At 40.4% G+C, this 13,987-nt stretch overlaps 1 protein-coding gene across 1 annotated transcript; it reads right to left on the reverse strand.

The window, feature by feature from the left end:
* Positions 1–3,107: 3,107 nt before the first annotated feature.
* On the reverse strand, positions 3,108–11,896 carry LOC148976984 (ferroportin). Its single transcript, XM_089118193.1, has 8 exons — positions 11,797–11,896; positions 10,966–11,033; positions 10,636–10,795; positions 9,706–9,821; positions 9,399–9,525; positions 8,393–8,641; positions 7,337–8,002; positions 3,108–4,393 (listed from the first exon to the last, which is right to left on the reverse strand). Exons 1-8 carry the CDS (start codon positions 11,894–11,896, stop codon positions 4,134–4,136), a joined length of 1,746 nt encoding a protein of 581 aa, XP_088974319.1. The 3' UTR covers positions 3,108–4,133.
* Between the last annotated feature and the right edge of the window lie 2,091 nt (positions 11,897–13,987).

Consider the following 13,987-nt stretch of genomic DNA (forward strand, 5'->3'; position numbering starts at 1 on the left):
CCTATGTCACCCAGACTCCAGTATACACTGCTTCTGATTGGAACGCCTGTCACCCAGACTCCAGTAGCCACTGCTTCTGAATGGAATGCCTATGTCACCCAGACTCCAGTAGCCACTGCTTCTGAATGGAATGCCTATGTCACCCAGACTCCAGTAGCCACTGCTTTTGATTGGAATGCCTATGTCACCCAGACTCCAGTATACACTGCTTCTGATTGGAACGCCTGTCACCCAGACGCCAGTAGCCACTGCTTTTGATTGGAATGCCTATGTCACCCAGACTCCAGTAGCCACTGTTTTTGTTTGGAACGCCTATGTCACCCAGACTCCAGTAGCCGCTGCTTTTGATTGGAACGCCTATGTCACCCAGACTCCAGTAGCCACTGCTTTTGATTGGAACGCCTATGTCACCCAGACTCCAGTAGCCACTGTTTTTGTTTGGAACGCCCATGTCACCCAGACTCCAGTAGCCACTGTTTTTGTTTGGAACGCTATGTCACCCAGACTCCAGTAGCCGCTGCTTTTGATTGGAACGCCTATGTCACCCAGACTCCAGTAGCCACTGTTTTTGTTTGGAACGCCTATGTCACCCAGACTCCAGTAGCCGCTGCTTTTGATTGGAACGCCTATGTCACCCAGACTCCAGTAGCCGCTGCTTTTGATTGGAATGCCTATGTCACCCAGACTCCAGTAGCCACTGTTTTTGTTTGGAACGCATATGTCACCCAGACACCAGTAGCCGCTGCTTTTGATTGGAACGCCTATGTCACCCAGACTCCAGTAGCCACTGCTTTTGATTGGAACGCCCATGTCACCCAGACTCCAGTATACACTGCTTCTGATTGGAACGCCTGTCACCCAGACTCCAGTAGCCACTGCTTTTGATTGGAATGCCTATGTCACCCAGACTCCAGTAGCCACTGCTTCTGAATGGAATGCCTATGTCACCCAGACTCCAGTAGCCACTGCTTTTGATTGGAATGCCTATGTCACCCAGACTCCAGTATACACTGCTTCTGATTGGAACGCCTGTCACCCAGACGCCAGTAGCCACTGCTTTTGATTGGAATGCCTATGTCACCCAGACTCCAGTAGCCACTGTTTTTGTTTGGAACGCCTATGTCACCCAGACTCCAGTAGCCGCTGCTTTTGATTGGAACGCCTATGTCACCCAGACTCCAGTAGCCGCTGCTTTTGATTGGAATGCCTATGTCACCCAGACTCCAGTAGCCACTGTTTTTGTTTGGAACGCATATGTCACCCAGACTCCAGTAGCCGCTGCTTTTGATTGGAACGCCTATGTCACCCAGACTCCAGTAGCCGCTGCTTTTGATTGGAATGCCTATGTCACCCAGACTCCAGTAGCCACTGTTTTTGTTTGGAACGCATATGTCACCCAGACTCCAGTAGCCGCTGCTTTTGATTGGAACGCCTATGTCACCCAGACTCCAGTATACACTGCTTTTGATTGGAATGCCTATGTCACCCAGACTCCAGTACCCACTGCTTTTGATTGGAATGCCTATATGTCACCTAGACTGCACTATGCACCGTGTCAGACTGGAGCATCGGTGTTGGCCAAACTCTAGTTAGTCCCACAGAGGCTCTTGTTTCACCTCTGATAATACAACTGGAGAATAATGAAAAGAAAACTGTGGGTAAGTGTACTGCCACAATAATACAACATGCACACACACAAACACACACACACTTTTTATACTAGATCAATCAATTTTAATATCACTTATTTATTTTAACAAGAATTGGAAATATGCTTAAAAAAAGTTGTCTGATGATGTTAAGCAGGAATTCCCAAACTTTTCCATGACAAGGCCCCCCAAATACCACTAGGTGTTAGGGGTCAGCGGGCGGAGTTGGGTAGGTTTAGGTGTATGTAAGGTGGGAGGAGTTGAATCTGGATCTGACTCCTCCCCATGGATTTCATGTTCTGTAGTGAGAACCATCTCGACATATATGCAAGTTTGAGAATCCAGGCTGCATTTGTAAAATGGTCAGCCAACTGATGTTTCTCAGACAAGAGCAACCTATGCAACCTCCCTCCACAACTCACACACACGGTTCAAAACTGCCCCCCGTGAAAGCGTACGTTTGAGTGAAGCAGCATTCCATCAAAACGGGGTCCTGTAGTACCTGATTATGCTCATCATCCAACCGTTTAGCCACCATTTCTTCTCTAAGGAACATACAGTGTGTGAACGCCACTGCCCTCAAGGCTCTCTCAGGGGCAGTAGCTTGCTGCATGAATGTTGCTGCCTGCCTGGTCAAATGTTCTTCCTTTCTTTTAAAAAAGTCGATTGGTTTTTCAGCCTCTGCTGGATGCTTCTGGTTCAGATGACGTTGAAGTTTCGATGGTTTTAAGCATTCCTTGGAGAGGATCTCGAGGCAGAGAATGCATTTGGGGCACTCGTGTCCATTTTTTAACTTGACGCATGTAAATCCATAATTTATTAATGCTGCATCATACATACGAGTCTTACTCGGCCAGGAGTTCGTTTTCTGATTTTTTTTTTTTTATCTGAGGTTTCGATAGCTGGCTCGTCAGGTTTTTTCCTTTTGAAAAATATATCCATTTTGATGATAGAGCTAGCCAGCTAAATAGCTGAACAGCTGAGCACTGGCAGTTGTTACCAAGGCTACATTGACAGATTACGTGATGGCGTACCAGCCAATCAGAAAGATTAGCATTAAAAGTTTAATGAATGCAGTATAAAGAAACCTGAATACAGTATAAAGAAAAGGACAGGAAGCCATGGAGAAGCTCTTCAGTCGTGAGCAAACATTGTACACATAAATAGCATTTTCAATGTATTTTTAAAATGCATTAATAGATCAGGCTACATTTTAAGTGATGCAACTGATCACTATTTCTTTTGTAAAAAAATCACAATTTTTAATGTTTTTGCACTTCACTGAAATATTTATAAATCTATAATCTAAACACTTTATAAATGTATAAAGTGATAAATAACTCCTAAAATAAGGTTATGAAAACTGTATGTACAGCATAATAATTATTAAAAAAAATTGATTTTCCGTAGATGAAATATTTAAACAAAACACTGCTCAGTTAGTCCAAGGCATTCTATCTGAAAGCACTTTTATTGGTTGTCATTAACTTTCTGACACTTAAAGGGTCCTCAAACAACATTTAACATAACATCAGCAATACAAATAATCTGTGAAATAAAATGCTTTTCATAATCCATATAATAGGTTATTAACACAAATGAAACGGATGCAATGCAGTATGTGTACTGTACATGTATGTTAACTATTACTTCTGTTGTTACCGTCAACAAATAAGTTCAAGCTAGAGTTCAGAACATAACAGTTAAGTGCTGAGGTATAAGATTCTGTCTTCATCTATTTTGAACTCAAAAACACTCAGTTAAAGTAGTCAGTTAAAAGACCTTGACATGATACTAATAAAAACAGGGAAGCAATACATTAAAGTCCATAGTCTTGTTAAAACTTCACTTGAAAAGTTAGGGATAAAACTAAAAGATTAATCAGTCAGCCAAAAGCACAAACAATTAAAAAAAATAATAGCTATTCCCCTTATAAGCTGTAAAAAGCAGCTTCTGTCTGTTGGACGAGATTTCTAATGTGTGTGTGTGTGTGTGTGTGTGTGTGTGCTTTATTCTAAAACCAAGTAGTCTTGGGGGGAAAAAAAATACATTTTACTTACATTTTATTAAAAACAATTGGCAGCTTGCTGTTTCTGGTTAGCTGCCAAATGTGAGAAGATTTACAAAAAAGGTGTTTGCTTAGCTAATAATCCATGAAAACATGTTGTGTCAGCTATGTTCAGTTATGTTCTTGTTGTAATTATGTGCATTTTAAGACACTTATTAACTTTCAGGAGACCTTGGCTCTCTAACTATGATGCTGATTCCTTTGACTGTCAACAGGAGGCGCTGGTTCCTGATTATGTTCACCTGAGTACTGCGCTGCTGCCAAACCCTTTCCATTTTCAGGAGGTCACGGCGACAGCTTTTTTTAATATACAATGGATATAGTGAGTTTTGTGTAAGTGCAACTTAACACACGTCACAGCGCAGGAATATAGAACACATTCAAAAACTGGTGAGCAAGAGAGAAATTTGTGTTGCTTATGTGTTTGTACGTGGTTTCCTTTTGGCTTTCCTGGCGTACAGGAAGTACATGGTGTGTCCCGTGAAAATGAACAGGACGGAGATGATGACAAGGATGCCGAAGTGTTGTGGCTGGGGTGCAGAGATGACCATGAGGAAGTGCAGCAGGTCCATCAGGTAGTTCATAGAACTCTGGACTCCATTCACCACCCCACGCTCTGATTCACTTATGTTCTCCTGCAAGAGCTGAGTCACTGTCAGGTCGAAGGACCAGAGACCTGTAAAACATCAGACACATTATATATTACTTTGGGTTGAACTTCAAGGTGATAATATATTAATTATGTCTTGTAATAAAAAATACCTTGTAATACAAACAATGGTACTAAACAAAGTAAACAGATTACAGTTACATCTTGTAAAAAAACCTTAAGGTGTAATGTGAACTCTACTGTTCAATTTAGACAGTCAGACCAGTTATTTGTCTGCCATGGTGGTGTGAAGAAGGGTGCTCCTGTGTCGAAACAGAGGTTGTCGAACTGGATAGTAGAGACCATTACACTGGCTTACAGGGCAGCAGGGAGACCACTGCCCGGGGGATTAACTTGCCATTCCACTAGGGCCATCTCATCTTCATGGGCTGTTTTTAGAGGAGTTTCCCTGGGGGATATCTGCACTGCTGCTACCTGGGCTTCTCCATGCATATTTGCCCGATTTTATAAGGTCAAAGTTGCTGCTCGTCATGCCGTTAGTTCTGCCGTTCTTCGGGAGACCCTTAATTTTATCAGGTGGGTGGCATTCCTAATGACTGTGTTGGTATATGTCATCCATAGTGCTTACACTGCCTCTGGCGGTCATTAAGAATGAAACAGAACGCTAGTTACGCATGTAACTGTAGTTCTATGAATTCTGGATGACTGCCAGAGTTCTCAGTCACTCGGAATGCGCGAGACAGGCTACCGAGGTAGAAGTGCTGAGCTACTATACATTTACCCTCCAGGACTCAGCATACGTCATGGCACGTGACTTTGCTGGTATATTCTCTCGACCTATCTTGCTGGCGCTGCGATAATCCATAGTGTTTACACTGCCTCTGGCGGTCATCCAGAATTCACAGAACCACAGTTACATGCGTAACTACCGTTCTGTTGCCGAGTCATGGCTCGTGTGAGCCACCTACTGGTTCATGTGTAACCGTTCGTCTAAATATTTCTTTTTGATTTAATTTACTTTCATGTGACCTTGAAGGAATCCAATAGTAATCAGATTACATTATTTTCATATTGTGGTGCTTGGACACGTTACTGAATACTTTTTTATGAAGTAATTTTTAAGGAGCAACTAAACCCTAAACCAACTTATTTTAGTTAATGATCTGTAAGAATGGATCTTTATTAATACTAGTCATTGATTCGATTAATTTTTTTTTTTTGGACATTTTTGTATAAAGTGTTTTATTTCTACAATATATGGTGTAAAAACATCTTAGTGCTGCCCTCTTCAGGTTGAAAGGTGGCTACTGCAGTTGAATTTTCCCATTGGATGTTCCGCACTTCGTGACGTACGCAGGTTTCAGCTCACCACACTCTTGGTATGAGTTAGGCCCTTGGCAGTATAAAAACCAGCTTGTTTCGTCAAAGCCAGTCAGGAGTTGGAATTGCGAGTATTGAAAACGACCAGGATAGAGTGTTTTAGCATCTACTATCATCCCCTTTATCTCCGCTGGGGTCAGGCCACTTTTTCAGCATTTTTCAAATATTGCCAGTGGGTGGAGTCAGGCTCTGACCAGGGGTTTAGTTACCCTTTAACTTTAAGGAACTACATTTTTAAAGGGTAACTAAACCCTAAACCAACTTTTTTTTAGTTAATGATCTGTAAGAATGGGGCTTTATTAGTGCTGATCATTGATTCAAGTAACTTTGTTGACATTTGGGTATAAAGCCTTTTAATTCTACAATGTATGGTGTAAAAACGTCTTAGTGCTGCCCTCTTCAGTTTGAATGGTGGCTACCATCAAAGAAAATGATGGTAGCCATCATCAAAACCACTGCAAGTCAAGAGTTGGAATTACGAGTCTTGAAAACCATCAGGATACAGTATTGTAGCATCTATTTAGCATAGCATTTATATAGTTATTTAGATTATTTTGTGTAGCCTAGTTAGTTAGTAGCATAGTACAGTTAGGATAGCTTCAAGTTAGCATAGATTTATCTGTATTTAGTACAGTGGTCGGGATGGTTACGGAATAGAGGTGGAACTGGGCTTCTCCACACAGCTCACACAGAAAAGCGATCAGTGCCAAACACTGCTCCTCCTACATGGACTCCACCACTTGATGTCTTGATGTGAGTGATCATGTATATTTTAATCACAATTTATGGCTAGGCTAAAGTTAATCCAGTAGGATCGACAAACGCAGCAGTGCATTTTGCTGGATTTTTTCACATAGTGGCAAAAGAATATAGGCCTACACAGAGAGCGCGTGATTGACATCAACTCGACCAAACTCACCAGATGCCGATTGCGATATGGGAGTTAAGACCGCAGTTTGACCATCGGCTCGAATGGATTAGCCCCTGTGTCCACAGACAATTTACCTTCCTCCACTTCAGGTGAAGGTGGAGTAGAAAATTCCTTGACTTAAAATGACTGCTCTGTTGCAAAGCTACTTGCATCACTCCAGTCACTCTCTATAGAGTGCCGAAGTTACGACGTCACTCTGTAGGCCAAAACGCTGAAGTGAGTTAGCATTTTAGCACTTCCCTCACTCTAAAGTCTATGGGATTTTTGAATGGGTTTTTGCTAAATCGCCTGAAGTAAGGTCTGTGGTGAACAAAGCCTCTAAATATTTTCATGTTTTTTTGATCTATGACATGGAACACACAGTTATAACCTGCTTGTGGTTTTTTAAACTTAATTGTGTCTGATTGTGTTTTTTAAAATCTTTATATAGGCTTCAAAATGTATACATTTTGGATTAACTTGTAAAGATTATCTTGATAGACAAAACGTGTGAGGGCTTTTTTAAACACAGATCTTATTTTTTGCGATTTTCCAAAAGTCTATGGGGAAAATGCATTGCTTTTTGACCGAAGGAACCCATGCGCCGCTAGCTTCCGAGTTGCCCTACAAAGTGACGTATAACTGTTTTACTGTCTTTTTACCCCAAATGTCTTATTTTTTTCAAATTAATAAATAGGATAAAGCCGGCATCTACTCACCGACTCGAGCTGTAATAACTCCAAGGAACAGCAGGATGATTGAGATGTAAGACTCAGGTTCTGTCCCTGCTGGGGCATTCTCAAACAAAACAGTGTTATTGGTCCAGTGAATAGAGGAACGGTCCGGCAGCAGTGGCTGGTTGCTGCCTCCACGCAGTGGGTATCCGTGCCTCTGGTGACCTCCGGTCATTCCTCCCACGTTCGACGCATTCCCCAAATTTAGTATGCTGAGGTCCATGGGGCTACCGGGGGCAAACACGGAGCACACACAAAGCAACAGGCAAACGAGATGCAGGCCGCTAGAAATGACCCCAGTGTTGACCAGGCCACATGTTTTCCGCAGCTTGGTGAATAGGACTGTTCCCAGAAGCCCCGCCACTGCCGACACACCCATCAGAATGCTGAGCAGCGAGCCACTGACGCCCTGGGTGTACGCGTAGCCTGTGGTGATGCAGTCGAAGCCCAGCACTGTGGTGTAGAGGAAGGCCAAGCCCAGGCCGGCGAGGAAAACAGGCTGTCTGTAATATGCCCTCCACCCTTCCTGACAGGTACTGAGGAGTCCCCGCAGCCGATGGAGGCACACTGGGATTCGGCTGATTTCTTCTAAACGCAGGGTGCTGGTGCTCTCCTCTGAGGGGGCTCCAGTGGTACTTGCTGAGGTCCTGCCTGAACAAAAGAGGAGGGATTTGGTAAAAATACAGTGTTGTTCTTTCTTTCTATCTTTCTTCAGTATCTTTCTATCATCTTTTAATTGTTCTGTCTCTCTGTCTGTTTTGCATACCTTTGTACTATATCTGTCATTCATTTGTTTGTTCAATCTATCTGCCTGAATGTTGTTCGTTCATTCTTTTGTTCTATCTGTCTGTCTGTCTGTTGTTCGTTCTGTCTGTCAATTCTGACTAGCAAATAACACATTTCTACAATGGCATCAGCAACTGAAAACTGTGTGATGTTATACCACACCACTAGGTGTCAGTATAAGGAAATATCTGCAATGCCAACTAAAAAATAAATAAACAACACTACTGAGAGCAACTTAAATTCTTAAATTCTTACCTTGTGCACATTTCCTTTTCTTCTCTAAATAGCTTTGCTGTTCCAATGCTGGTGGTTTGACGGACAGAGCCGGTACGATACGGTAGACTCTGGAGAGGAAGACGAACTCCACAATGAGGGACACCAGATTCCATCCTAAGATGAAGCCACAACCAACTACATTCGAGGCCAGGGTCATTACCTGACCCACCGCCAGAGGAGCCAGGATGTTGGTCACCTGATCGATCCGCCTCATTGTTGCATTCATTCCTGTATCAGGAGGAAATCAAAATTTAAAATGTTTTTGTGTGTGTGTGTGTGTGTGTGTGTGTGTTTGAATATTTGTGCGCAATGTATTTGTATGCTTATTAGATTATTGCACTGTTATCTTAGCAACATGCTAACTGTTTTTTTTTTTTTTTTTTGTTTTTTTTGTGCAGCATGTGGAATTGCTCCCTCATTCTTGAAGTTAGAAATTAGCTGCCTGTGTACTTGGTTTTCATGCTTGTTTAACAAACTATAAACCATTATTGTATGTGCACCTGTGCAACAGTTCGAGACTTTACAACAGTTTACAGGTGGTAGACAATTAAGGTCACTACAACTTCGGTCACTAAAGAGACCTTTCTACTGACTCTGAAAAACATAAGGACAAAGATGGCAGGATCACCTGCTTGAACATACAATAGGCCTGCTGCAGGGAGGCATGAGAACTGTAGATGTGGCCAGAGTAATAATGTACATGATGTAAGTCGCCTAAGTGTTACAGGGAGAAATAAAGGAAAAGCTGATCAACCTCTGCAGTGCCAAATCATGTGTTTCACCAAATGTATTGAGTGCAGTCTCACAGCAAGTACATTAAATTTACACGTCAAGAAATTTGCAGGAAAAAGGCAGATAAAATTGAGAGGTTTCCTTTTTGCTGTGTTTATTTGACGTGTTCGACTGATTAAATATTAAAACAGTAACACCTGTATGATTTCCAATACACAGATTAGCATTATGCTAACAGAAATAAAGGTCATACCTGCAAGGTGACCACGGTTGTAGCCTGTGATCACCACTATCCAATCCCTCTGGATGGCAATGGTGAGAGCTGTGCTGGCGAGGTTCGCCACATCTGCCAGGACGATCACCACCGTATAACAAACCACCTTGTTTGAGTTGTGTGATGCAACAAGTTACTATGCTATGTCATAACAGCAGGAATGCTTATGTTCTGCAATGGCTAGCCAGAAACATAAGGCATACAAGGCTATGCTGAACACATGATTGCTTCTGAATGGGCAGATATTAATAACACATTTTGGGGTACCAATGTAAGAAGGACTTACAGTTAGCCATCCATCCCAGATTTCCTCAATCCATTTTTTGTATGAGAACACCAACATGAGTACAATGCTGCAGACGGTAACTGAGATATTCTGAATGAACAGGGATGCGTGGGCCACTGTAGAGAGAGATAGAAAGGAAATTATGTTACTTAAAATAATAGAAAAATACTTGAAAAAACAATTCTCCATAAAGAAAAAAGCTTGTTTTGAGGACCTTTTTTATAAGGCCCAAACCCTGAAAGGATGAAAGCCCTGTTGTTTTCCATTGGAATATCCCTCTTATTCTTTTTCGTCAAGGTTTCCGGGGCTTTGGGGGGCCTTAACATGCATAAAAACTCACACAGGTCGGAATCCGCGGACATTAGGTCTGAGCCAAATCTGGTACATGGGCCTGGCAGGGTGTCTCTACAGCATGTAGTTATACAGAAATCACCTTCCTATTTTTACCCAATTTGCTTCAAACGTTGTCAGAATAATGGCAAGACAGAACAGATATAGACCTGCAAAAATACGCATCAAACTTTGATAATATTTTTGGGTGTTGCTTGCATGCTTCAAATTGCATGAAACTCGACACGTCAGAATTGTCAGGCATTAGACACTGGCAAAGCCTTAGAAATGGGCAGGGAGAGAGATCTCTGTAGCAAAACCTTTTGACAAAAGTGGGAGTTTAGTTTTACCTACAGTCACCAAACTCAGTATTGTTCTCATCAAGCAAACTTTCTAATTTACAGTGATTAGCTCCAACCAACAGGAAGTCAGCTATTTTGGTTCAAATGTTTTTTTTTTAATTGTTCACTAGTCCTCCTGGGCTTGTGCCCGTCATCGCTGCTTGCAGCTATATTTATTATTGTTTTGTATAACTGTCTTTTCAGTGAAATAACAGAAGATTTTTTTAAACAAATATTTCTGTGATAATGTATCTTTCACCTTTGTTTCTTGGGTTGCGGTCAACCCAGTCTCCAATCAAAGCCCCAAGTAAGAGCACCGATCCGGCCACCACCAGTCCAAAGATCCCAGTTAACAGCAGGTTATGGCCATACAGCTCAATCAGGAAGACAGAGATGGCAAAATGCCACATGCGATCACCCTGGTATGTGAAAAGATGCGCTCAGCTCTAGATATCATACTTCACATATCATAATGCACATTGTGTGGTTCTCAAAGCATCATGAGAAAGAAAAAACATGTAATGCTGTGCCAGAGCTCATGCCCTGCTTACTGAGTGTCATCATGGCAGATATGAAAACGGCTCCTTACCCACATAGATAATGCTCCGCTCACATAGATGAGGAACTTAGGACCCTTGAGGTAGATGAGGGCTGATCCTATGAGAGAAATTGTCTCAAATGATTTATTTCTTGGATGTGCATTTATTGTAAATAATAGAACAAGCAGGGTCTGCAGACTTATTGTAAGCATGCATATTTTAAACATGCTAATGTGTATTTTAATCACAGTAGCCTTGCCTTAAAATTCAAAGAGCTGTCATTATGTCATGATTTACTCTCTGAACTCGTGACTCTTTCCTTCTGTGGAGCACAAACGTAAACATTTTAAAAAGATTTGTGCTGGTCATTGTTTCCCATGCAATTATGTTGAATGGGGACTGAGGATTTTAGTTTAGGCTTGTGAACTGTAAACTTGAGTACCAAATCATTCTTTTTTTAACCAGTTCTTTGAAAAAAATTTGAACTCGAATGACTTGTAAATGAATGATACTTATCTTAGGAACTGTTAAGAGCAAAAAAAGTTTCACAATAATTGCTTAAATTCGTATCTGTTACACAAAACAAAATTTTTTGATATGGTTTCATGGAAAAGCGTAACCTTCCTTTTGTGTACCACAGAAGAAAGAAAACCAAGTGGTTTGGAATGACAAGGATTGTTTGGAATGACAAGGACAAGGACTAAACTGTTTCTTGGAGCTTATTCTGTCAAACTGATTTAAGTTCTATAGAAATTCCACTCTTTAGTTAGGCTATATTGAATATCACAAATGTTGAGTTTTTTAAGAACAATTTCCGAGTATCAAAAAACGTGTTTGTTTCCCTATAAAGACAAAGCAGTGTAAATAGTAAAGAAACATACGTGGTATATTCCTGGCTTTGATCACAGGTGAATCTCTGTCGTGATCATGGTCAAACTCCAGAGCACCAGCACACTGGGCCCCCTCTGTTCTGAGAGACATCCTGCATCAAGAGCATGACTGAATTACAATCAGGCCAATAGATGGTAAATGCATGAATCATTCCAATCAATTTATAAAATACTTTAACTTTTTTTTGTTTAACTTGCGTACAACAATAACCAAGACCATTTATTTGAAATGGACTTTTAACCTTCCATTCATCAACGAATCCTGACAAAAGTAATACACAGAGTAATGAGGCTGAAACTTTACATCACAGGAATAAATGGCATTTTATACAAATAGAAAACCATAATATTAAATTGGTATTTAATGTTATTATACTTCACAATATTTGGTAACTTTCACCAAATAAATGCAGCCTTGGTGAGTATGAGACTTCTTTTAAAAAAATCCCAAACTATATCCAGTATATGGGTGTAAAATATTCAACAAAATAACTGATTTGAATACACTGATACAATCGAATGAGAACTGAATCTGAGCTGCATGATGACATCACTGTTGACATCACTGCAGAGCATCTTCTTTATAGATTAATTATAATTATAATTGATGAACTTTACACAGTTATTGAACTGAAATGAATCAACACTAAATTTTCACCTGAATAATGACTGTACAAAACTATACTATGTAGGCTATTGTGTAAAGCCCTGTAAAAATTTTAATTGGAAAATGAATATACATTTCATACATTCTTAGTGATCTCCCTTTTTGACAGCAGAAGTTGTGTAAAACCTAATAATCATGCAATATAAAATGAACCAAACAGCATCTTGAGCTACAATGGTATTAAGAACATCTGACCGTCACATGATCAATGTCACAATAAGATTGACCAAGAAATTGTAAAAAATGAAATATTTCTTTTTCATTTTGCATCATAACAGTTATAGTTTTAAAATGTTTTAACTTTCTGTCCATGTTGATGGTCTATTCCGCTTTAAATAAAATGTATATTCCCAGACTTTCAGCGTGGCCTCAGACCTCCAGACCCAACTGTTCACATGATATTTTAAATAGTTAAGCCAAACAAAAAAAATCACCTGATATTTGACTCCTAGAGTCCTCCTTGCTATGAGCGCTTGCTGTGTCTCAAGGTTGTGCTATCCATGTGTCCCAGGTAAGGATGCTTCCATGCAGGCCTGAATTCCAGCAGTCATACTGTGAGGGGCTTGATAACATCATAGTGCATGAGGGCACCATTGTATGAAACTGCCAGAAAAGCAGAACGAGTCACAGGCTGACAAAGGCAGCCAGCATATTCCACAGCACGTGACAGCGAGGGGGGACAATGTCACCGTTCACCCCCCACATCACAAAAAAAGACCAAGCTGTCACTCAAATCTCAAACACATGCTCTCACACAGTAATAAAACATCAACATGATACTTAGATATCTGTTTAATTGCAGAGCCTTTATATGAGGCACTGCAATTTTGTGATCAATTAATATTCAATCAGAATCAGTTTATTATTATATATCAAAATGTTTCATGCCCACAAAGTACTGTTCAACAATGTTTATAGATTATACAATTGACATCTGAACAATATGCCGCATCTTGAACCCTTCAGATAAAGGACATAATGAATGCTCTTTATCTCACCACTTCAGATAACAAACAATAAAAGTCAAAACCCTATACTTTATCAAATTATTCATTGTTTTCACAAATAGTGATGTGTTCATTTTGGTCAACACATTTTAGTATTGTTACTATTTTTCAGTGTTTGTGTATACCACCACCCACTCTTAGCCCAAAGAAGAACCTAATTCTAGCATATTCTCAACATATTAATAACAAGTGGATTCATTACCAGATCCCACACTTAGAAAAAAAAAAGTTTCCAAGGGGATCTATATAGCACAGCACAGGGTTTATGCCAAAAAAGGGTTCCATACAAGGAGAAACATCTTAAATTATTGCATCATATTTTCATAATTAATGGGTTATTTATTTATTTTTCTAGTAATAGCATGTACGAGCTTGTGTCCAGAGGTGGACAGAGTATACAGCTTCATACCTTGAGTAAAAGTACAGATACCCCTTGCTAAATTTTACTCAAGTACAAATAAAAGTACTACAGTCAGATGTCTACTGAAGTACTTAATTGTTTTAAATT

The sequence above is a fragment of the Pimephales promelas genome, chromosome 12, assembly GCF_988280905.1.
Source record: "Pimephales promelas chromosome 12, fPimPro1.hap1.1, whole genome shotgun sequence".
In the NCBI taxonomy this organism is placed as follows: domain Eukaryota; kingdom Metazoa; phylum Chordata; class Actinopteri; order Cypriniformes; family Leuciscidae; genus Pimephales; species Pimephales promelas.

Excerpts from the sequence above, each read along its gene's own strand:
- LOC148976984 (XM_089118193.1), bottom strand. The coding sequence starts at position 11,896 with ATGTCTCTCAGAACAGAGGGGGCCCAGTGTGCTGGTGCTCTGGAGTTT. Across the intron at positions 9,526-9,705 it reads TCTGGGATGGATGGCTAACT|GTGGTTTGTTATACGGTGGT; the intron begins GTAAGTCCTTCT and ends AACTCAAACAAG. Across the intron at positions 4,394-7,336 it reads AGTTATTACAGCTCGAGTCG|GTCTCTGGTCCTTCGACCTG; the intron begins GTGAGTAGATGC and ends GATGTTTTACAG.